This window comes from Arvicanthis niloticus, chromosome 1 (genome assembly GCF_011762505.2).
Source record: "Arvicanthis niloticus isolate mArvNil1 chromosome 1, mArvNil1.pat.X, whole genome shotgun sequence".
In the NCBI taxonomy this organism is placed as follows: Eukaryota; Metazoa; Chordata; class Mammalia; order Rodentia; family Muridae; genus Arvicanthis; species Arvicanthis niloticus.
In genome coordinates, this window is record NC_047658.1 from 4,012,626 (window position 1) to 4,036,130 (window position 23,505).

At 46.9% G+C, this 23,505-nt stretch overlaps 1 protein-coding gene and 1 pseudogene across 1 annotated transcript; one reads left to right on the forward strand and one right to left on the reverse strand.

Annotated features, from left to right (window-relative positions):
* LOC117711709 (mitochondrial import receptor subunit TOM5 homolog pseudogene) lies at positions 1-172 on the forward strand (annotated as a pseudogene).
* Positions 173-19,488: 19,316 nt separating this feature from the next.
* Positions 19,489-23,505, reverse strand: Tex101 (testis expressed 101). Its single transcript, XM_034490274.1, has 6 exons — positions 23,398-23,505; positions 22,121-22,225; positions 21,879-22,019; positions 21,269-21,454; positions 19,962-20,093; positions 19,489-19,855 (listed from the first exon to the last, which is right to left on the reverse strand). The coding sequence occupies exons 2-6, from the start codon at positions 22,182-22,184 to the stop codon at positions 19,626-19,628; spliced, it is 753 nt and encodes a 250-aa protein (XP_034346165.1). The 5' UTR covers positions 22,185-22,225; positions 23,398-23,505; the 3' UTR covers positions 19,489-19,625.

Consider the following 23,505-nt stretch of genomic DNA (forward strand, 5'->3'; position numbering starts at 1 on the left):
ATGTTCCGGATGGAGGATCTCGCGCCAAAGTTGGACTCGGAGGAGATGAAGCAGAAGATGTGTGAGGATGTGGTCTCCTCCACTCGGACTTCCTCACCTACGTGGCCCTGCTGAGAGTCACTCCATATATCTTAAAGAAGCTGGATAGCATATGAGGATTGGGAGTCACGTGGATGCACGGCGTGAACAACCTGGTGACGGTTTCTCCTGTCTGCAGATGAATTGGCCCAGAAAGGTGTAAGACTGATTAAACGGACATACAAACTACTTGTTGAGAACAAGTTGGGCTTTGAGAACTGACCTCCAGAGCTGCAATATAAAACTATTTGGGAAGTGCAAAAATAGTTGTGGTCATGGTGCCCTTAGGCCCATAGCTGTCCACCTCTGTGAGTGTTGATGCAGTGATAAATAATGTCAGGCTCTGGGGGGCTTGTGTCTGGCATGGTACCGTCTTGGCAGGCATTTCTGTTTACGACTTCTGTTTAAAGTGTTATTTGTGAAGAGTCTGGAAGTCAGCATACACCCACAATGACATTTAAGAACAGTCTATATCTTAATAAACATTCTGATCAAGAAAAAAACCTAAAACAACCCCACAAAACCAAACAAAATGGGAGAGATTGAAGGTGGCAGCTCAAGTTGAGTCCTGGCTACCATAACTCATGTACACGTTCACCTGCCCACACACATGCACCCACACCCACAAACATGTGCATGCACTTACACCGACTACACACACACACACACACACACACACACACACACACACTGTGCTGGTGAGTGTTTGTCATCCTGACACAAACCAGGGTCACTAGGGAAAAGGGAACATCAATCAAGGAATCACCTTCAGCAGATTGGCCTGTGGACCTTGTGGGACACGAAGGAGGACACAAGCCACCGTGTGCAGTGCCACCCCTGGGCAGGTAATCTTAGTTGTGTAATAAGGAAGCTGAGCAAGTCACAGAAGCAAGCCAGGAAGTGGCGTTCCTCTGCGTTAGGTCCTGACTTGCGGTCCTGATTCGGCATCGCTCCATGATGTAAACTGAAACGGACGGACACTTTCCTTCCCGAGTTGCTTCTGGATAGTGTTTACCACAGTGATGAAAAACAAACCAGAACACACACACACAAGCATGCATCATTTAAAAACATCTGGCCGGGCCATGGTGGCTCACACTTTTAATCCCAGCACTCGAGAGAACTCACAGGAGGATCTCTGTGAGTTTGAGGCCAGCCTGGTCTACACAGAGAGTTCCAGGACAGCCAGGGCTGTTACACAGAGAAAACCTGTCTCGAAAACCAAACCAAACCAACCAAACAAGAAAAAACCATGACGGAAACAATCTTCATTTGAACAATCACCGGTTTAGTGGAAACCACTAACAGATGCCCACACTGTAGGCACAGGATGTGCCCACGGGCTCCAGTTAGATTGACAGTAGATGCTTGAACATGCTACAGATGGAAATAGTGATTTAAGAGAAAAAACATGACCAAAGGCACCTGAGCCAAGCAATCAAGAGCATGCAGAGCCATGGGACAGACAGACACCATGTGGATTGCAATAGACAAAACAGACATTCAGATCCTGACTGTCATCACACGAACACAGCAGACAAACCCCAGCTGTTCAGGGAGGATGGGTGATTCATAGCTGAGCTGATTGAAACACTTGCAAAAAGAGTGCTGGGGAGAGGGGTGCCTGAATTCATGTGCTTCACACACACAATATTACCATAAATAAAATTCAGATTAAAAACAAATCTCAGTAGAGGGGCTGGAAAGATGGCTCAGTGGTTAGGAACACTGGCTGCTCCTGCAGAGAGGACCTAGGTTCGATCCCAGCACCCGCACAATGGCTCACAACCAGCCATTACTCCAGTTTCAGGGTCCCGATGTCCTCTCTTGACCTCTGCATGCGCTAGGCAAATAAAACACTCATACAAGGAAAATAAAGAAATAAATCTTGAAAAACCCTCAAGAATTGACACGAGTTCATCTATGTTCAGGTATGACTTTCTGTATGCACACTGTGTGCGTTTAGAGACATACTGAAGTATATTTAGAGTGAAATGGGCAATGTGTCAATCACTTTCAGACTGTTCAGAATAAAAAATGTATTATTAGGGAACTGAATAAGGGTATATGATAACTTACTTTTAGACAGTCTTCCTATGAAGACCCTTCTGGCTCAGACTTTTAAGTTCTGACAGATATATAAGAATTCTTTGCACTGTTTGTTCGTTTGTTTGAGACAGGGCTTCTTTGTGTAGTCCTGGCTATCCTAGACTCACTTTGTAGACCAGGCTGGCCTCAAACTCACAGAGATCCACCTGCCTCTGCCTCCTGGGTGCTGAGATGAAAGGTGTGTGCCACCACATCCAGCCTCTTTGCACTTTTTAAAAAGAAAAAGTCTCATGTTACTCAGGCTGCTCTTGAGCCCACAATGTACCCAAGTTGGCTTTGAACTCTCAATCCTCTTGCTTCCAGCACCCAAGTCCTGGTGATACTGGTGTTCACCACAGTGCCTTGTTTCTAATACCCTCTTTTGGGTCTGCCCCATGCCCTTCTTGCTGAGTGAGTTGGAGCATGTTAAATGGTGTTTTTGGTGTGGTCTCATCTTCAGAATGGTATGCATCTCATAATATGGAATATGGGTATGAAGATAAGAGCCCATAAATCACATAAATCAATGCAGTGTGCACCCGATGTTCAATAAATGCTAGTCTGCCAATGTCCACACAGTCTGGCACAGGCTCCATACATGAATCCTTGTAGCTTTAGTGGCTGTCCTGGAACTTGCTATGTAGACCAGGCTGGCCTTGAACTCATGGAGATCTGCCTGCCTCCTGAGTGCTGGGAATAAAGGCCTGAGCCACCACGGCTAGCATTTCTTCTAATTCTTTTAAAATACTTATTTTTATTTTGTGCATTTGTGCATGTGCACCAGAGCTCACTGGAAATGGAGTTACAGGTGGTTGTGAGCCAGTGTGGGAGCTGGGACCTGAACTCAGGTCCTCTGCAAAAGTAATACATGCTCTTAACCCCTCCCTGGTCTCTCTGTCCAGCCATTCCCTTTGGAATTTTTTTTTGGTTGTTTTGGACATTTCCCTGGCCCTCACAAGCAGGTTATTTTTCCATAGACCCCACCTACATAGACCTACATAGACCTACATAGGCCCTATCATTAAGATAGATTCAGTTGTCAGTGAACTGTAATCCTAATTACCGTGATGAATGGCAGGGTAAACTTCCCAGTGGGCAGGGCGGGGGTTGCATTTATGCTGAAATCCCTGCCTGTCCTAGGCTTGCATTACATCAAGAGGAAGCTGGGCAAGCAGTTTACATCCTGTTTTTACTGCCTAGGTGAACTGGGCAGGTGACTTCACTCCTGTGTTCCCACTGTCTCCTCTGTGTAATCACATGGGCTTCTGGGCGCCAGCGTGAACCTGAGCATGCCAGTTCTGCAGCAGAGGAGCATGGGCAGCCTCTGTTGTTGGGTCCACTCTGCTGTGTTGGGTCTGTTTTCTACTTGTATCTCCCAGATAACACACACATTGCATGACCCTGAAACACACAGGGGGATATGGGTGCCAAGCTAGTGAGTCAGAAATTCTCAGGATAGGATATAGCTCAGTGGTAGAGCCCCTGCCTAGAATACCGCAGTGAGGGGCTGGGGGCGTGGCTCAGTGATAGAACACCTGCTCTGTACAAGACTTTGTGTTTCATTCCTAGCACCACAAAGGAAAACCAGTTAACTAAATAAACAATTCATAAGTGTTTGTGCATATTAAGTATCCCAGAATTTTGGAGATTGAGGCTGGAGGACTGTCAAGAGTTCAAGGCCCTAACTAGGTAACTAGGTAACTAGGTAAAGTATCGAGATCTTGTCTAAAAAAAAAAAAAAAAAAAAAAAAAAAAAAGACGAGAGAGAGAGAGAAACAGAGGGAGGGAGAAATTGTCTGAAGTCACAGAGAAAGAATGACAGTATCTCTTCCCTGTGTTTTTCCCAAGCTTTGAGCTTTGAGTTCCATGAGGAACAGATTTCAAGAGCAGGCAGGGCTTATTGTAGACAAGGCAGGTGTGACAAGGGACAGGGTGGCTCTGCTTAAACTGGCCTTGCTGGTTCTCTTCTTCCCAGCGTGTGATTTTAATGAAGGGTTATATAATTTTAATTATGTAAGCAATTTATGAATATCTTCTTGCTATAAAACATTAAACACACATCCATGCACACATATACTCACACACATACACACTCACACATGTACACACTCACACAAACACACGCATGTGCACACACAGGAACACAACACATGCTCATACATGCACACTCATTACACATACACACATCTATGCACACACACATGCACACCCCTCATACATTCACACACATACATACACACACTCACATGCACACACAGACACATACAGACAGGCTCACAGATACATACAGTCACACACACACACACACACACACACACACACACACATTTCAATCTCTAGGAGAAACACCAACTCCTCAAGTAAATTCTAGGAATAAAGTAAACATCAGGAGACTGGCCAATTCATTGGGGGCATATTCAGGTAGTTTGAAAATTCATAAACATAAAACAACAACAATGAAGTCACAGGTTGTAGTGACACACATCTGCAATCCCATCCCCTTGGGAGTCTGAGGCGGGAGGGTCACAATTTTGAGTCTGGTCTGAACTATGAAGTGAAGCGGTTTCAAATGAAAAATTTTAAAAAGCTTGGGGTATGGCTAAGTAGCAGAACACCCCCAAAGCATGTCTGAGGCCCTAGGCTAAAGTCCCAAACAAACAACTAAAACTAAATAAAAATATCAGCAAAAAGATCAAATATATATATATATATATATATATATATATATATATATATTTGATCTTTTTTTTATATATAATTTTTAGCTTCATCCAATCAGAGTCTGGAATAGACTGTAACTCCGCAATCCACAGCCCTCCCCTCAGGGAGAGCGCCGCCTCCTTGGTGCTCTGGGGTGAGGGAGATGCCATCTGTACCCAAGGCTCTTCTTTCCTACCCACAGCTTCTGGCTTCCCTCTCTGGGTTCCTGAGAACCTGTGTCTGTCCAGTGCGCTCTGTGGAGCAGCAAGTGGATCCCTACAGGCCCTGAATCGCCAGCCGCACTGATAGCCGGTTCCAGTGCGGACAGGAAGTGTGTCCTCAAGACCCACGCATAGTGCAACAGTATTCAACAGTATCCAGAAGCGATCAATCCAATGATGAGTTTAGGGACGCGATGGTAAGGCGGAGGTGGGATCTAGCCCTCGGAGCTGTAGTTTGTCCCTGGCTCACCTTCCTCCTTAACCTTTTCCTCGCTTCCATACCCCCCCCCCCCCCCCGCCTCCATCTCTTCTGTCTCCTACTTGTCTCCCTCCCTCCATGTGTCTCACAGTGGCCAATCACCATGAGCAGAGAGGTAAGCTGGTCCACTGGTCGTACTCAGGAGAGAATATGTGTAATGCTTCCCGTTCTGGATGCTTGCTGACTAGAAAGAACATCGACCTTCCAATGGTGGAGATTCGCCAGCTGGGGATCAAGATTGAAGGCTCTATAGAAAAGAGTCCTTGGGCTTGGTGGCCAGGTCTTCGAGTGGTGAGTACACTTGCCTAGTGTGTGTGAGGTTTGAGGCCGTGGGTTCCAGCCTTAGCAGCAGAAAACAGAGTCTTGTGGATTCATGGAAAATGTCCTAAAAGCTAAGAGCAAACCTTTGTGGTTTAAAGGTGCGTGCGTGCGTGCGTGCGTGTGCGTGTGCGTGTGCGTGTGTGTGTGTGTAACCCGCCTGTCTGGAACTCACTCTGTAGACCAGGCTGGCCTCGAACTCTGAGATCCGCCTGCTTCTGCCTTCTGAGTGCTGAGATTAAAGGTGTGAGCCACCACCACTCAGGGACATGTTTTGTTTTCTTCTCAAGATCAAGCCCAGACATCTTTTTCATCAGAGAATCTTACTGGATAGGCACCTCCAGTGGAACTTTCCTGCCTAGGGAAGTGACCCCATCTTTGCCACCGGACTTTGTGTCCCCTGACAGGGGCGAGGCTGGACGATGTAGTCCACATTATACAGTTCAGGGCAGGGCACAGAGCATCTGCAGAGGGAAGCTTCCGGAAGTGTCTGCTGAGCGAAGACTAACTGGATCCAGTGCCTCAGCCTCACCTCAAGCAGGCTCTGAGAACTGGGTGTGTGCTCTTTCCTTCCTTCTCCTGGTTCTTTTCTTCTGCGTGAATGTCTTCAGAACAGAGACGTGACACCCAGCGTACCTTGTTCTAGAAGCTACTTCCATGGCAAAGGCAAGAGGCTGTGACCTACAGAAAGTCCCAGAAAAATCCCCACTCCCCTTGGTCATCTGGCTAGCTCACCCAAATTCCTTGGCTGATCAACTCTCACAAAATTTATTTAAAATTAGAAAAATATACGTGTATGCCTGTGTGAGTTTATGTGCACCATATGATCACAAGAAGCCAAAGAGCCCAGGCTAGGATATCAGATCACCCAGAGCTGGAGTTACAGATGGCTGGTGACTAGGAGTCAGGATGTGGGTGCTGGGAACCGAACCCAGGTCCTCTGCAGGAGCAGCTACGGCTCTTAAGTAAGGAGCCGTCTCTCTGGCCCTGCAGCATTGATTTCCATTTTTCCAAACATTTTTAAAATTTATACTTTATTTTATTTTTAGAATTAGGTGTCTACTTGCATGTCATGTATAACTCCAGAGGTGGAGACGTTGAATTCCACTGGAGATGGAGTTACAAGTGATCGTGAGGTACCTGAACTGGGTGCTGGCAGCTGAGCCCGTGCCCTCTGTGAGAACGTTATCTGCGGGCTTTTAACTCCCCAGCTGTCTCTCCAGCTCTTTATTTCCTTTCCTCTTGTTTTTTTTATTTAAAGTTTTTTAAAATTATAATTTGTTTGAGCATCTATCTTTCCAGCCCAGTAAAGTTTTTTGTTTGTTTGTTTTTGTTTTGTTTAAAAATTTATTTATTTTACGGATGTGAGTAAGCTATAGCTGTCTTCAGACACAGAAGAGCACATCGGACCCCATTACAGATGGTTGTGAGCTGGGAATTGAACTCAGGACCTTTGGAAGAGGAGTCAGTGGTCTCAATCGCTGAGCCATCTCTCCAGGTCCCCTCTCTCCCTTTATTTCTTATTCTTCACCTTCCCTCTCCTTCTCTTCTATCCTTCCTCCCCCTACCCCAGTGCTCCATCCTCCTTTCCAGACAACTCTGGTATATAACTATATAACTTAACCTGGCTTAGAACTTGCAATGCAGCCTAGGCTACCCTGGAATTCATAGCATCTCCCCACCTCAGCCTCCCAAATGCTGGGGTTATAAGGTGTGTGTCAGCATGCTTGGCTTTACAGTGAAAAGAAGAAAAAAAATTAAGACTGCGTGTCATGTAATCCACGCTGGTCTCGCTGGCTATGTATTGAAGGGTATCTTGAGAATTTCCTTGCCTCTGCCTCTCAAGTACTGAGGTAACTGCATATGACATAGTGCTGGGCTTATGTGGTACTAGGAATGGAACACGGGGTTTTAGGTATGCTAGGCAGGGGCTCCACCACTGAGCCACGCCCCCAGCCCCTCACTGGGGGACGCTAGGCAGGGGCTCTACTGCTAAGTGCGTTACTTTCCCAAACTCCCTTCCTCCAGCCCAAACCAGAGCTCTCTGTTGAAACCCTCTCTATAAACCCTTGGGTCCTTTCAATGGCTACCTTTCAGATCTGGATGATAAAGGCGGCTAATCTTTCCAGTTCCAGTGCCTCACCAGGCTTCGTGGCTTCCTGACCCACTGTTTGTTTCTGCTCCTGTCTGCTGTCTCTTTCTTAAACTCGACCCAGTGAGTCAGTATGGATCTGGTGTTTGTTTCCTGCTGAGCATCCTAAGCCGGGAGCTGCTCCCGACACCAGCCCTTACCTGTGTCTCAATGCTTTGTGTGAAGTAGCCTATTCATTAGCCCGAGAGCCAGCGTACGGGCAGAGGCCTGCGGAGGTTATGAAACCAGCTTTAATTTTCAGAATGAAAAAATGGCCCACCCAGGATTTGAATCCCGTGGGCGTTTTAGCTGTTAACAGTAATTGTTGAGCAACCAGGGGTTGCTCTTAGGGTCTTTGAGCAGGGCGGTTCAGATTGCGTCTGACGGCGCCCTCGGGTGGCCATGCGGAGTATTGCAGGGCGAGAGTTCCTACCCAGCTTTGCTCTGCCTTGCCAGGAATCTGCAGCCTAGTCACCAATAAATCTAGAGTAGACTGCCCTACTTTCCAGGCTGTTTGTCTTCTTTTTCTTTTTCTTTCTGGAGAAGGTGGAGTTGGAACAGGGACTTAAGGGAGAAGTAGCACGTGCTGAACCCTGAGGTGAGGCGGGGGAAGGGTGACCACCATTTGGCAAAGAGCCTGAACATTTAGAACTTTGTCCTGTAAACTTGATTAGAACAAATAAACCTCAAAGATAAAAACTGAGGGTCAGAATGAAGTTAAAACAACCAACAAGGTGGAGCATGCCTGTAATTTCAGAGCTCCAGAGGCTGAGCTAGAAGACAATGTGAGGTCAGGGCCAAATAGGGCTACATTTCGAGACAGTCTCAAAAACAAAATGAAACAACTCACAAAGGGTAGCCTGTGGTTCAGCTGCAAAGAAGTAGCCTGACACGTTCAAGGCTGAATTTGATCACTGGCACCACAGAAATAGACTCCCCCCTTTGTTTATTCTGAGATAGAATTTTATGTACAGCCCAGGCTTGCTTGGAACTCACTCTGTAGACCAGGCTGACCTTGAACTCAGAGATTTGCCTACCTCTGTCTCCACCATCACATAGCTAAAATATTTTTCTATTCTAAATTTGTCTCTCCCTCCCAACCCCCAATGGGGTTTCTCTGTGTAGCCCTGGCTGTCCTAGAATTCACTCTGTAGACCAGGCTGGCCTCAAACTCACAGAGATCTGCCTGGATCTGCCTGCTGAGTGCTGGGAGACTGTTTCTTGTGTAGAAGTGTCAGAGTCAGTCTCTGTGGGGACAGCCCCCTTTCTCCACCCCATACAGCTTCCTTCCCTGTGTATGACTTCTCCTCTGAGTGGGTGCCATGACACCTCCTCAGACCAGCATCTCTTGCCCTTGCTCCGCTTTTGTCTCCCCTGACCAGTCACTCCCATGCTCAGGAACACTTTGTCTTCTGTGAGCGTGCGATGTTAGCATTTTTCCTTGTGTTTTTTTTTTTTAATATAAAGTGTAAGGTGCTCCAAAGATTGTACTGACAGGACAATCTTGTTAGCTTTAAACAATGAGAGGTGGGTGGGGAATGGGAGAGATGGGAGGAGAGACAGTTTTTCTCCTAAAAAAACTGTATTCAGCTAAGCATGGAGGCAGCATCCTATCACTTGGGGAACAGAGGCAGGAGGATCAGGAATTCAAAGTCATTTTCACAGTGAGATTTAGACTAACTTATCTTTAAAAAATAAAATCAATGACTGGGAGTTAATGTCTTTAGTCCTAGCACTGAGGAGGCAGAGGCAGGCAGATCTCTGTGAGTTTAAGGCCAGTCTGGTCTACAGAGTGAGTTCCAGGACAGCCAGGGTTACCTAAGAGGCCCTGACTCAAGCTCCATTCCCTCTAATCAACTAACCACCAAGTAACCAACCAAACATTAAGTTGGATGCAGAAAGGCACTACTTTAATCCTAGACAGAGGCAGGAGAATCTCTGCGAGTTCCAGGCCATCCAGGACTACACAGTGAGACCCTGTCTAAAATAAACTAAATAAGCAAGCAGGAGTTGCATTCAGGAATAGCTGGGGTTGCAGTTATGGAGGTTTGAGGATGTTTGGCCCAGGGAGTGGCACTATTAGGAGGTGTGGCCTTGTTGGAGTAGATGTGGTTTTGTTGGAGGAAGTGTGTCACTGTGGGTGTGGGCTTTGAGGCCTTCTGTGCTCAAGCTCCTCCCAGTGTGGAACAGACCCTCCTCCTGGCTACTGCTGAAGACAGTCTTCTGCTGCTCTGGGTAACTTCAGCACCGTGCCCGCCTGCGCACCGCCATGCTCCTCCCATGATGACAATGGACTGAACCTCTGAACCTGTAAGCCAGCCCCAATTAAACGCTGTCCTTATAAGAGTTGCCTTGGTCATGGTGTCTGGTCACAGCAGTGGAACTTAACCAAGACAGCAGTGGTGGACCAGAGTCACGTTCTAAGGATTTGAGACAAGAAGAACGTTGAAAAAAAGGGTGGAAAGTGTGGCTCAGACCCTAACCAAAGAGATGGTGACTTCTGCTAGAGCCTGTCAGTCACAGCCAGGCGGTTGCCAGTGTGCACAAGGTTTTGGATTTGATCCTTGGTACCACAAAACAAAGAGAGAATAAAGCATGACATCCACACGTCCTCTCTGAAGCCACCTTAGACCATTGATAATCCAGGATGGTGTCAGGAACTGGTGTCCGCTCTCTGGTGGGGAAAATGTCTGGGTATATAGTGAGATTCTGTCTCAAAATGAAAAAACAAATTAAACAGGGCTGAGGCTGCAGCTTAGGGGTGGAGGCTGAGGCTGCAGCTCAGGGGTGGAGGCTGAGGCTGCAGCTCAGGGGTGGAGGCTGAGGCTGCAGCTCAGGGGTGGAGGCTGAGGCTGCAGCTCAGGGGTGGAGGCTGAGGTTGCAGCTCAGGGGTGGAGGCTGAGGCTGCAGTTCAGGGGTGGAGGCTGAGGCTGCAGCTCAGGGGTGGAGGCTGAGGCTGCAGCTCAGGGGTGGAGGCTGAGGCCGCAGCTCAGGGGTGCAGTGCTTGTCTAGCTCCCTTAACACAACATCCTGGATTTGATCCCCAGTGCTGTAGAAGGTGGGAGGGAAGATGGCCATAATCCTAGCATTTAGGAGATAGAAGTAGGAGAATCAGAAGCTCGTTAACTTGGGCTAAGTAGTGAGTTCAAGGCCAGCCTCATCACATAAGATTCTGTCTCACAATTAAATTATATATATATTTTATTTATAATATATAGTAATGTATCACATAGTATTATATATAATATATTATATATTTTATATTAAATATACTTATATATTATATAGTAAGTATATTTATGTACTGTATATTAAATATATTTATGTACTCCATTATATATAATAATATATACTATAATATATAAATTAACTGTATATTTTATTATATAATATGTAATACATAATATATATATCAAAATATAATATATAATTTGTTTATGATATGTAATAACATTTATATAGATATGTGTAATTTGTACACACATAAAGAGGAGCTATCTAGGTTTCCTGTTCAGTCAGCTACCATAATGCTACCTAACAAATTGCTGTAACACTCAGAATCATATTTATTGCCCACTTCAGCAGATGGGAGATTTAAACTGGGTTTGGCCAGGTAACTACACTTCTGAATCCAGCTGAGCTTGATCTGAAGTCCGGCGCTCATCAGTCAGTGGTCCAGGTTCATCTTGGCTTCCAGGTTAGGCTGAGCCCCCATGACTCTCACCTTTCAGTAAAGCTTGCACTGACTTGTGCTCACACGATAGTGTTTAGGCCTTGCCATAGAGGCCCCAGCTTGATACTGATCCTTTTGATGAAAGTTACATGAAAGGGCAGGGTGGCTCAGTGGTTAAGCGCATTGGCTGCTCTGGCAAAGAACTCAGGTTCAGTTCCCAGAACCCACCCACACACACACACACACACACACAGACACACACACACACACACAGACACAGACACACACACACAGACACACAGACACACACACACACACACACACACACACAGACACACAAAAGAAATCATGTTGTGGAGGGCTTAGACACAGGAGAATAGAGAACAGAGCCAACATGGTGGTCTTCCATGGCTCCTACTGAGGTCCTTGGGGTCTGCTACCAGACGGAACGATCAGGGGCCTTTAGTAGGAGAGGACCCCCGGGGCTCCCCTAGGACTTCTTCAGAGGACATCTCCAGGCTCAGGGTGTGTATGGGAGGGGAACCAGGTAGGCGAGGGTGGCCTTGCAGACAACTTGGGTTTGTCTTTTTCCCTCTGGTGTGCGCCTGAACAAGGAGCGAGCTCTGAGGGGTTCACACTTGCTGGTGGGTGGAACCAGATGCTAGGAGTTTACTGTAGTGCCTGTATGAGCTTTACAAAAATCCATCAGTCATCTATCATCTGTTTGTCTGTCTGTGTAGGCATTTATCATATATTTGTATATCTATGTACATAAGATCTATCATCTATTATCTATTTATCTATCTGTCAAACACATAAGTCTGTGTGTCTGTCTAGACATTTATCATCTATTTGTATATCTATGTATCCTTCATACATTATCAATTTATCTATATACCTATCAGTCATCTACCATCTGTTTATCTATCTATCTATCTATCTATCTATCTATCTATCTATCTATCATCATCAATCTACCTATATATCTATTGATTTTTCATTTTATCATCTATCTATATATCCACCATCCATCTATCTAATATCCATTTATCTATCTACCCATCTATCTATCCATCTATTTATCTATCATCTATTTATCAGTCTAGCTATATATCTCTCAATCATTCTTCTATTACTATCTATCTGTCATCTATCACCGATCTATATATACCATCTGTCTATCATGTGTGGCTCTGTATGCAGGCACACATGCACTGGTGTGCACATACATGTGGAGAACAGGGGTTAATCCCTGTTCTCCTCATGTGTCATCCACATTTCACCTTGTCTTTAGACCTAGGGTCTCACTCTCCTAGCTTGCATTACCTGTCAACTTGACGCAGCCTAGAGCCATCTGAGAGGAGAGATCTCAACTGAGGAACTGTCTGGATCCAACTGGCCTGTGCATTGGTTGTCCTCATGACTTTATTGTTTTTGTTGTTTGTTTGGTTTTTTGAGTCAGTGTTTTATTTTATGTTTTTTTAAAGCTTTATTTTATTCTTTTAAAAAAGACTTATTTATTTTTATGTACATTGATGTTTTGCTTTCATGTGTGTCTGTGTGAGGGTGTCAGCTCCCCTGGAACTGGAGTTACAGATTTATATATAGTATGAAAGTATTGTGATATATATATTTGAACTGTGCAGACAGTTCAAAATTTAGCTTGAAAATACTTGTAAGAACTTGCTCCACTCTGGTCTGGAGAGACCTTTTAGCTGTGACCTCAGTTTCTAGTACTCACATCTGGTGGCTCACAACCATCTGTCATCCAGCTCCCGAGGATCTGGTGACCTCTACAGGTCTCTGACGGAACATGCACTCATGTGCACAGACCCTCATATACACAAAAACCAGGAGCCTACTCCCAAGGGTGTCCTAAAGGCTCACCCCCCCCCCAACAGCACCCACAGCTGTGTTAAATACACGAATCTGTAGGGGACTTAAAACCATAATTATTGGTTTGTTCAATACAGGGGAGCCATCCTCCTGCCTCAGGTGACAGGTGACTGCTGGCATGCATGGTTTTATATTCAATTATATATCCATTTATCCATTTATATCCATTTATGTTTTTCTGAATTTTTAAAAAATTTACTTTTAGTTTATGCATATGTGTCTTTTGCCTGTATATATATGTGAGTGTGTGTGTGTGGGGGGGGGGGGCGGGCGCATGTGCGCATGACTAGTGCTTGTGGAAGCCTGGAGAGGGTGTCCAATGCTGGAGCCCCCATGTGAGTGCTGGAAGTTGAACCTGGGTCCTCTGGAAGAGCGACCAGTGTCTTTAAGTGCTGAGCTGTCTCTCCAGCCTGTTTCTCTTCATTTTTGCCATTAGCTCGTTAATCGTAGCTTTATCCACCAAGATGCAGAGAAGCCTAGAGGCCACCCTCAGATCCTTTCTGCTCCTTGCAACTTCTAATTTTTGTCTCCTCTCCACGCCTCACGAGTCTGGATTCCATCCCGAGTTTGCACCACTTGTGTGCAGAAGTAGTTGCCATGACAGCAGCCCTGTGAAACTGGAGCCATGATTATCTAAACTTTACCAGCAAAGGGCGAGAAACCATTTGCGGGAGTAGGTTTCCCAGGAAAAGTAGCTGCTTGTGAAAACAATCAGACCGCGCGCGGTACTAGGACTTGCGGGAGAACAATGAGCTGCCAAGTCACTTGTCACCAGCAAAGTAACATGGAGGTTAGGGGTCACATGGCTGGGAAACTGCAGAGCTGGGATTCTGGCCACACCATTCAGAAGAGAGGCGTGCACCATCGTGCATTTATTTCGCTCAAGCATGCAACTCTGCTCACCATTTCTGAACAGTCACACCAGCTGTTTTAACCCTGCTGGTTTTAGCTGTACAGACCTGAGGGAGAGCTCCACCTTGTGGTGGAAGGTGGAATCACACAGTGCTGTAGCTCAGTTTCCCTGACACCCTCACCCTGCCCTAACCCGGTTATCACACCATCCCGAAAGTAGTAGCTTGAGGTCTAGCTCAGTTGGCAGGTACTGGTTCCACATACACTAAACCCTGGCTTTGGCGACCAGTGCCCCAGTTACTGGGGGTCTATGATGCTTGCTGGTTATCCTAGCACATGGAAATTGGAGGCCAAATCAGGAATTCAAAGTCAGTCTCAGTTTCATAGAGTTCCAGGCTAGTCTAGGCTACATGGTACCTTGGCACCAACAAACATGCAGAGAAGGGTAAGGATAAATTATACATTTTATGCCCAATGTTCAAAATTTAACTTGAAAATACTTATTTTTATGATTTATATTTTTATGTTTGTGTGCATTATGAATTTTTTTTTGGAGCTGGGGGCACAGATAGTGGTAACCTTCTTTTCATGGGTTCTGGGGATCACCTCAGGTCCTCTGCAAGAAGAACAGGCACTCTTAACCCCTAAGACATCTCTCCAGCCCCCGCCATTCTTTTAGAGTTCGGGCATAAACATTTGCTGTTATCCCAGCATTCGGAAGGCTGTCTTAAAGCAAGGCTCTACACTGGGAAGGTCATACGGCTCTCAGGCTTCTCTAGGAAGGTTTTCTAAAAAAAAAAAAAAAAAAAGGTTCGGCAGGTCAGAAGGCATTGGATCCCCTGGAGCTATGGTCACTGAAGGAAGTCAGGACAGGAACACAAGCAGGGCAGGAACCCAGAGGCAGGAGCTGATGCAGGGGACATGGAGGGTGCTGCTTACTGTCCTGCTTCCCGTGACTTGCTCAGCCTGCTTTACTTTTCTTTTTTTCTTTTTTTTTTATTATATGTCAAATTCAGCATATATTTGTTTTTTAATTAATTATTTTATTTATTTACATCACAAATGTTGCCTCCCCCTCCTGTCCCCTTGCCCAGGTTCTTTACTCCATGCCCCCTCCCCTTCACCTCTGAGAGAGTGCTTCCCTCTCTCCCGATCCTCCTTCCCTGGAGCATCAAGTCTCTACAGGATTAGGTGCATTCTCTCCCACAGAGGCCAGACAAGGCAGCACTCTGCAACATAAACGCTGGAGGCCTTGGACTTAAGCAGTTTAACAAGGGCTGGGCAGTGGTGGCGCATGCCTTTAATCCCAGCACTTGGGAGGCAGAGGCAGGTGGATTTCTGAGTTTGAGGCCAGCCTGGTCTACAGAGTGAGTTCCAGGACAGCCAGGGCTACACAGAGAAACCCTGTCTTGAAAAACCAAAAAAAGAATAAGAATAAGAATGAGGAAGAGAAGGAGAATGAGGAGGAGGAAGAGAAGAAGAAGAAGAAGAAGAAGAAGAAGAAGAAGAAGAAGAAGAAGAAGAAGAAGAAGAAGAAGAAGAAGAAGAAGAAGAAGTTGTTTAACAGTTTAACAAGAAGTAAGGACCACGTGAGGATGCTTCAACCCCACTTAGAAGGGAGAACAAAGGGAGGAAGATGGAGGGAGGGACCTGGGTGGGCGAGGGGAGAGGAAGGGAAGAGGAGGCAGGATTAGGTATGAAGGGAGACAAGAGAGAAGCCCAGAGGGCCAGGAGAATGAATGGAAACATGCAGCTGGAGGTGGGGAGTGGGGGGGGTGGGGGTGGGGGTTACCTCAAGAAAGTCACAGAGACCTGGAATGTGAGAGGCTCCCAGGACTCCATGGGGATGACCTTAGCCGAAATGCCCAACAGTGGGGAGAGACCACCTCCAATAGGTAGACAAGGGCCACAGTGGAGGGATGGGGTCACCAACTCACCTTCAAATTTTTTGATCCAGAATTGTTCCTGTCTAAAAGAAATGTAGGCCCAACTTGGGATCCATCCCATGGGTGGGCACCAAACTCTGACACCATTACTGATGTTCTGTTGTGCTTGCACACAGGAGCCTAGCATGCTGTCCTCTGAGATGCCCTACCAGCCTACCAGCAGCTGACCAAGACAGATGCAGATACTCACAGATGCAGATACTCACAGACAACCATTGGGCTGAGCCTGGGGACCACTATGGAAGAGCTAGGGGAAGGACTGAAGGGGATGGCAACACTATTGGAAGACCAACAGTGTCAACCAACCCAGAACCCTAGCTCCCAGAGCTAGGCATCAACCAATCAGCCTGCTTTCTTTCTTTCTTTTTTTTTTTTTTTTGGTTTTTCGAGACAAGGTTTCTCTGTTTTTAGTCCTGGCTATCCTGGAACTCACTCTGTAGACCAGGCTGGCCTTGAACTCAGAAATCCGCCTGTCTCTGCCTCCCAAGTGCTGGGATTAAAGGCGTGTGCCACCACCGCCCGGCATCAGCCTGCTTTCTTATAGCACCCAGGACCATCAGCCCAGAGATGACATCACCCACAATGGGCTGGGCCTTCCTCACTAATTAAGTAAATGCCCCACAGACTTGTCTGCAGCCCAGACATATGGAGGCATTTTCTTACTTGAGGTTCCCCCCTCTCAGATGGTTTTAGCTTGTGACAAGTTGACATAAGAGTAGCCAGCACGTTAACAGAGGATGTTCAGAGCCAGTCAAAGTGTGGAGAATGAGTGTCTGCAGAGTGCTCAGTCCCTAATGGGACATCTTTGTCACATTCCCCAAAGGACTCAGGACTGTTGTTGGAGAAGGGATGCAAAGAGTATAAGACTCAGAGGTCAGGGAGGACCAGAGAGAGACAGTGTCTTGGGACACAGAAGGAGCACTCACTGCAGACAGTCTGCCAGCAGCCGGGGCTGCCTGCACACGCTGGTCAACCCTGCAGCATGGAGCAGCATGTTACCTCCTCAGCTAAAGGTAAGGACGTGACAGGCGATGGCTTCTCAGGGACAGAGTCAGTTTTCATTATGGGTGTGGTCCTTGGTAGATGCCAAGGGTTTACCCCGCACACAGGGGTACAAAAACAGTAAAAATTGTAAGCCATCATTATCTAAGATACAGCAACAGACTCTCTCTCTCTCTTTCTTTATATATATATATGTTATATATATAATATATATTACATATATATATATATATATATATATATATATATTACATGAAGTTGAGACGGAGAAGGAAGGTGGGGTGGGTCTGGAAGGAGTTGGGGAAAGAAGTTTGGCTTGTGGTGTATGCTTGTATGAAATTCTCAAGGAATTAATAAAAATATTATGTTAAAAATGTCTAACTCGGGAGGCAGAGGCAGGCAGAACTCTGAATCTGAGACCAGCTTGGTCCACACAGTGAGTTCCAGGCCAGCCAGGGATACATGGTTCACAAGAGCAAAGGGAGCAGAGCTGACGGGCCGATGGATGGGGGGAGGTGGGCTTGGAAACCCTGTGAGTATGTACAGTGAAGAAGACACCAGGGCCAGCTGCAGGGAGGCAGATCAACTTTACATGGGGTGATTCAAGGTTTATATAGTTTTGGGGAACAAACGGGATCGGTAGAAACATCCAGGATGGGCAAGGTCATTGTCTGAAACATTTCAGGAATCTCAGATACCGGCTGGAGGGTTCTTATCAGGAGAAAGGAAGCTGAACCTGTCATCTGACTAAGATTACCTGACATTCTGCAGGTAGAGGTGTGGGGTTGAACTCCCCAGACAAGGTCAGAGAAGGGGAAGCCCTGCCAGTGAAGCGAGTGCTCCATTATGCTCCAAGCTCAGGCGGCTATCAGGTCAATGGTAGACTTAGATCTTAATTAGGCAGTCTTCCCACACAAAACAAAATCTAGAATAACCAAGTAAAATAAAATTAAAAGTCAAAATGATGTGACTTATTTGCCCTCTCTTTCCTTTATATACCATCTGCGTCTCAGGACCACAGCCATCCATTCCTGCCACTCACAGTCTAAAGGATGCAGAAAGGGGGACCCTCAGGCTCATTAGACCTGGAGAACTGAGGAGTCTGACTTTTTCTCTTCATGCCCCATAGCTTATAGAAGACTCTCAAAGCAGCTGGGTTTGGCCTTAAGTTTGGCCTGGGAATTCTACAGAGAAATTAGCATAGTAGGGTGAAAGAAAAATCAGACTCTTGGTCAAATACCTACATCCTGGCTCTACCTGAAGTCATTTCTTGATAATCTCTATCACCACTCATATACATATATTTAAAAATATAAAAATGTTACATATTTAATATTATTAATTAAACATAATTAGTAATAATTGGCCCAGAACTCTGTAGACCAGGTTGGCCTGGAACTCCCAGAGATCCACTTGCCTTTGCCTCTGGATTGCTGAGATTTAAAGGTATTAAACACCCAGCCTTTTTCTGAGACAGGGTCTTGCTGTGTCGAGCAGGTCGGCCTGAGATGCCCTGGGTTGTAATGCCAATACATTATAGTTATGTACCACCTTGCCTGTCTCTGGCTATAGTTTGTGAATGTGAGAAATTAAAATTTATCTGAACTGTTTCCTTACCTGGAAAATGTGTTACAGACATGAGGGGCTCCTCTTCTTCACGGAAACCCCACCTCATGGCTTGAAGCAAACAAATCACAAATTTGGGCAGATGAAATGGCTCAGTGGATTATGGACGATTTGGGTGAAGGACTGAGGGACCAGGATGGGATAGGGACTCCACAGGAAGACCAACAGTCAACTACCCTGGACCCTTGGAGGCTCTTAGACTGAACCACCAACCAAAGAGCACACTGGGGCTGCTCTCACACATTGCCTCTGCAGTGCTGTAGACCCCTCACCTATGCAGCTTGGTTTTCATGCAGGTCCTCTAACAACTTGAGTGGGGGCAATCCCTGAATCTGTGGCCTGCCTGTGGACCCCATTCTCCTAACTGGACCGGCTTGACTGGCCTCAGTGGGAGAGGATGCGCCTAGCCCTGCAGAGACTTGATGTGCAAGTGTGTGTGTGTGTGGATATCCAGGGAGGTGTCCAGGGAAGGAAGTATGGGGGGCTGTGTGAGGGGGAACCAGGAGAAGGGGGGTGTGGTGAGAGGGATGTAAAGTGAATAAATCAATGGAGGGAAAAAAGTGCTTGCCACTAAAGCCCAGTGATCCCTGTCCAATCCCCGGAACCCTCATGGGGGAAGAAGAAAACTCATTTCTGAAAGTTGTCCTTGGGCTCCCTCCCCCTCTGTCACACAAACGCACACACACACATGCGTATTTAATAGCAAATCACTAGTTTTATTATTTGTGTCAAATACACATGCATTCTCTTTCTCTGTTCTTCAGCCCACCCCCATTTCTTCCAATTGGTATCAGCAGACAGAAGGCTCCCTCCTAGCCAAAGTCCCAGTGTCCTCTCAAGGGAAGTGGATGAGGGGGAGCAGCAGTGCTGGAAGCAGAAGCTCCAGCACCCACAGTGAGGTGGGCATCCAGGAGGCCCCAACTTCTGCCTTTCGGGGCTGTAGGAATGACTGGTAATTACAGGTCTCTTTCACTGTCATGGGTCCCACTGAGACTATCTTAGCCATCAGTCTACAGCCGATCGTAGTGGTGCAGCCTTTAACATGCACGATGGAGTCCATGCCTCCTAGGAGCCAGAAAAGATGGGGCAACAGAGGAAGTTTAGGGACTGGGGAACCCAGTCTTCCCTCACCTCTAGAACCTCAAGCACCAGAACCTTGAGGGATCTTTACCTCCAGAGAATTCAAGTCTTCCTTGATAGCACTGAGTTGTGCCATTGGCACAGGGCATAGAGGGGGCACTGGAACAGGACCCCAGGGCCACACAAGTTGGGCAGTGGCGGGTTCCTGACATGTTGGAAGTTGCTGGATGGGGACAAAGAGAGGGAGAGTTAAGGCTGTACCCAGCACCCTGAGGAGCCTGTCCGGGCTCTTGTCTCTCCCCTACCTGTGTCTTGTAGAGGCCACACTAACCAAGACCATCACTGAGTCCCATCTACTCTTTCAGTTCATTTTCTTTTCATCAGAACCTCAGCCAATGGGCTGTAGAGATGATGCAGGAGGTAAAGGCATTTATTGTGCAAGCCTAGATACCCGAGTTTAATCTCGGCACATATGAAAGTGGAAGGAGAGAATTAACTCTCTAAAGCTGTCTTCTGACTTCCACATGTGTGCGCGTGCACACACACACTAAAAAAGGAACCCCAGTGATCACATGACTTCCACATTCTGCTTAGACGTGGTAACTGAGGTGAAGGGACAGTTCTAGCAGAAAGATTTGTGGATAACCAGTGGTATTACAGCTCAGGTACTACATTCAAGTTAAGAAATGGAGGGACACCTAACTACCTAAGATGGCTCAGCGAACATCTTCAAGGAGCTGAAATCTGAGTGGAGAAGAAGGCTGTACGTGAAGGGGGTTGAGACAGCGATGAGGACTGGGGTGCTGTTGGGATAGTAGGCACAAGCAGGGATGAAGTGTTTGTTTTATTTTTTTTTTCATAAAAACAATACCTGTATCATCTACATGAAAAAAATCGCCTTTAAGAGTGTATGTATGGTACATGAGCATTTGAGTGGGTGCATCAGTATGGAGGTCAGAGGGCAGCCTCAGGTGTCATCCTCAGGAATGCTGTCCTTTGAGCCAGGGTCTCTCACTGCCCTGGTGCCCACTGATTAGGCCAACCTGGTTGGCAAGTAAACCAAAAGGATCCTCCTCCTGTCTCCCTCTACCTCCAAGGGCTCTATCACAGGCTCTGGCCACCATACCTGGCATTTTTATGTGGGTTCTGGGAAATCAAACTCAGGTCCTCAGGCTTGATGGGCAAGTACCTTATCTACCCATCCATCTCTCCAGCCCCCATCTACAGTGTTACAAAGTGTGAGTCTAAGAAGGGCTTGGATTTCAAAAGCAACAACTCAGAAAAGGACCCTGCAGACTGGGAGACTCTTTCATGTTTGGCCCACTGAGGGCCTAAGTTGAGCAGAAACACAGAGAAGACAGCCTGACATCTTAGTCCTCATTCCCATGTCCCAGGTACCTGTGGTCTCTGGTACTTTCCAGACTGAAGCTAGGTTGTCTTTGTTGTTACAGAGGGAGTCATTGCAGTAGTTACTATAAGAGATGGCCACTAGTCCAGGAGGTGCAGTGTACTGGATGAAAGTCATTGTCTCTACTCCTTGAGGGACACAGCTCTTACTGGCCAAAATGACGGTCTTGGTTCCTTCTGTGACACAGGAAGTAGAGAAGGTGAATGGTGGGCCCAATACTTAGCAGAGAGAAAGCCGAGGACACAGTATTCTCTCTCTCTTGAGCCTAAAGGATCCCCCTGTCTCTGCCTCCCTGGTGCTGGGACTGCAAGCTCATGCCACCATGCCTGGCATTTTTATGTGAGTTCTGGGGATTCAGTGGAGATCCGTATGCGTTCCAGATGAGCACCTCGCTGACTGGGCTTTCCAGCTGCCATGTTTATTGCCAGAGGGTCACTAGTTTAGCGATAAACACAGGTCAGTGGGAGTGAGAGGGAAAAGAGAGATAAGCTGAAAAGACAGGCAAGGCGTTAGGCCTGGAGACCAAACTGGACAACTGGACTGCTCTCAGCCAGCAATGAGGAACAGGCAGCTGAGACCCACCATTTTCTTCTATCTTACCTGCTTTAATTAACAGTACCGTTTCTTGGCAAAATTCTCCAGGATTGCACCTCTCAGCCTTTGAAGTCCAGTTAAAGGTACGGCCTGGATCGTCTTCCAAACTCAGAGTTCGACTCACCTCACAGTAGGTATTTTGGGCCACTGGGAAGATGAGAAAAAATAAAATTGCCCTTCCCTGTGGGGTGACCCTTCCCTACCACCCTCTGTGGTACAGTTGTCTCCCGTAAATCCCCTACACGTACGAGTCCAATGCAAGGGTACTAGAAGAAAGATGAGCAGTGAATACTGGATGCAGCAGGCTCCCATGGCTTCTCTGCGGTTGGGAAGAGCAGATCAGGACCTGGGAACTGATGGAGGACAGGACACATTCAACCAGACAGAGAGGAGTTAAATCATAGTTTTCTCTAAGTGTCCACTTTGTGGTAGATTTAGTGTGTGAAACCATAAGTCTGTCTTGAAGTAGCTTGTGAGCTAACATCAAGGCCATAGCTTTACTGTGCCTCAGTTTCCACAGCTCTAAGACCAGCCATCTGCAGTTAAACAACAGAAATTTGGCAACTGTATTTATTCGACTTCTAGATACAGGAGAGTGGGGCTTTAAGCCCCAGGGGCTTAACCTTAACAGCAGAAACCTCTCAAAGCCTCAGCATCTCAGCCCTTGATCTAGCTCCACCAGAACTCAAATCTGAGGGCACTGTCAACTTCATCTTAGGATTTAGGAGTCTGAGTTCCAGCTACTTTATTCCCAAAGGACACATGATTCTGGGCAGCCAGCCTATTCCCTCAGACTCAAAAGTCTAGGTAAATTCCACTCCTTGATACTGAAATATAGACTCCAGTCTCCTCCTTTTGACCAAAAGTCCAGAACCCAGCACTTCTAAAAGAGGAAGAGAATCCAGTTCTTTCCCAGACAAAGGGGTCCCACACCAGCCTCCTCTGCCTCAGAATACAGGCTGAAGGCCTCAAACTCAGCCCTTCACCATCACTTTAGGGCTCCAGATCTCTAGCCCTCTTCCCTCAGACTCAACAGACAGACCCTTGCCTCCTCCCTCAGACCTGGTAGCCAGACCAGACCTTAGCCTCCTCCCTTAGACACAGTTAGCCAGACTGTTGGCCAGACTAGACTTTAGCCTTTTCCTTCAGATATGGCTAGCCAGTCTCCTCCCTCAGACCAACGAATTCAGACCCCAGTCTGCCTTCCTCAAATCCTGGATCCCGGACTCCAGCTTTCCTCTTTCAGACTCAGAATTCCAGATCCCTAGGCCTCCTCCCTCAGACCCTGGAGTCCTGGCACGAGCCCTCTCACTTCTGACTCAGCTTTCCAGATCCCCAACCTTCCTCTCTCAGACCCAGAATTCCAGAGCCCTTGCCTTCCTTACTCAGACCTAGGATTCCCGGCCCCTGGCGCTCCTCCCTCAGACCGAGGGGTCTCTCAGTCTGCCTTTTCCCCTCAGGAGTCCCGCCCACGACCCCTCCTTCCTCCTTCCTTTTAGCTTCTCTCCTCGGGCTTGGGGGATACCTGTCTATTTCTTTTTAAGCCAGCAAAATTTTACAGGCCGCAGTGTGTCCTTCGCACACGCAGCTTCAATGGCGGCCGGTACCGTACGCAGTGTTCCCGTGCGGCTCC

Excerpts from the sequence above, each read along its gene's own strand:
- Tex101 (XM_034490274.1), bottom strand. The coding sequence starts at position 22,184 with ATGGGAGCCTGCTGCATCCAGTATTCACTGCTCATCTTTCTTCTAGTA. Across the intron at positions 21,455-21,878 it reads GGTACTGTTAATTAAAGCAG|AAGGAACCAAGACCGTCATT; the intron begins GTAAGATAGAAG and ends CCTGTGTCACAG. Across the intron at positions 19,856-19,961 it reads AAGACTTGAATTCTCTGGAG|GAGGCATGGACTCCATCGTG; the intron begins GTAAAGATCCCT and ends TCTGGCTCCTAG.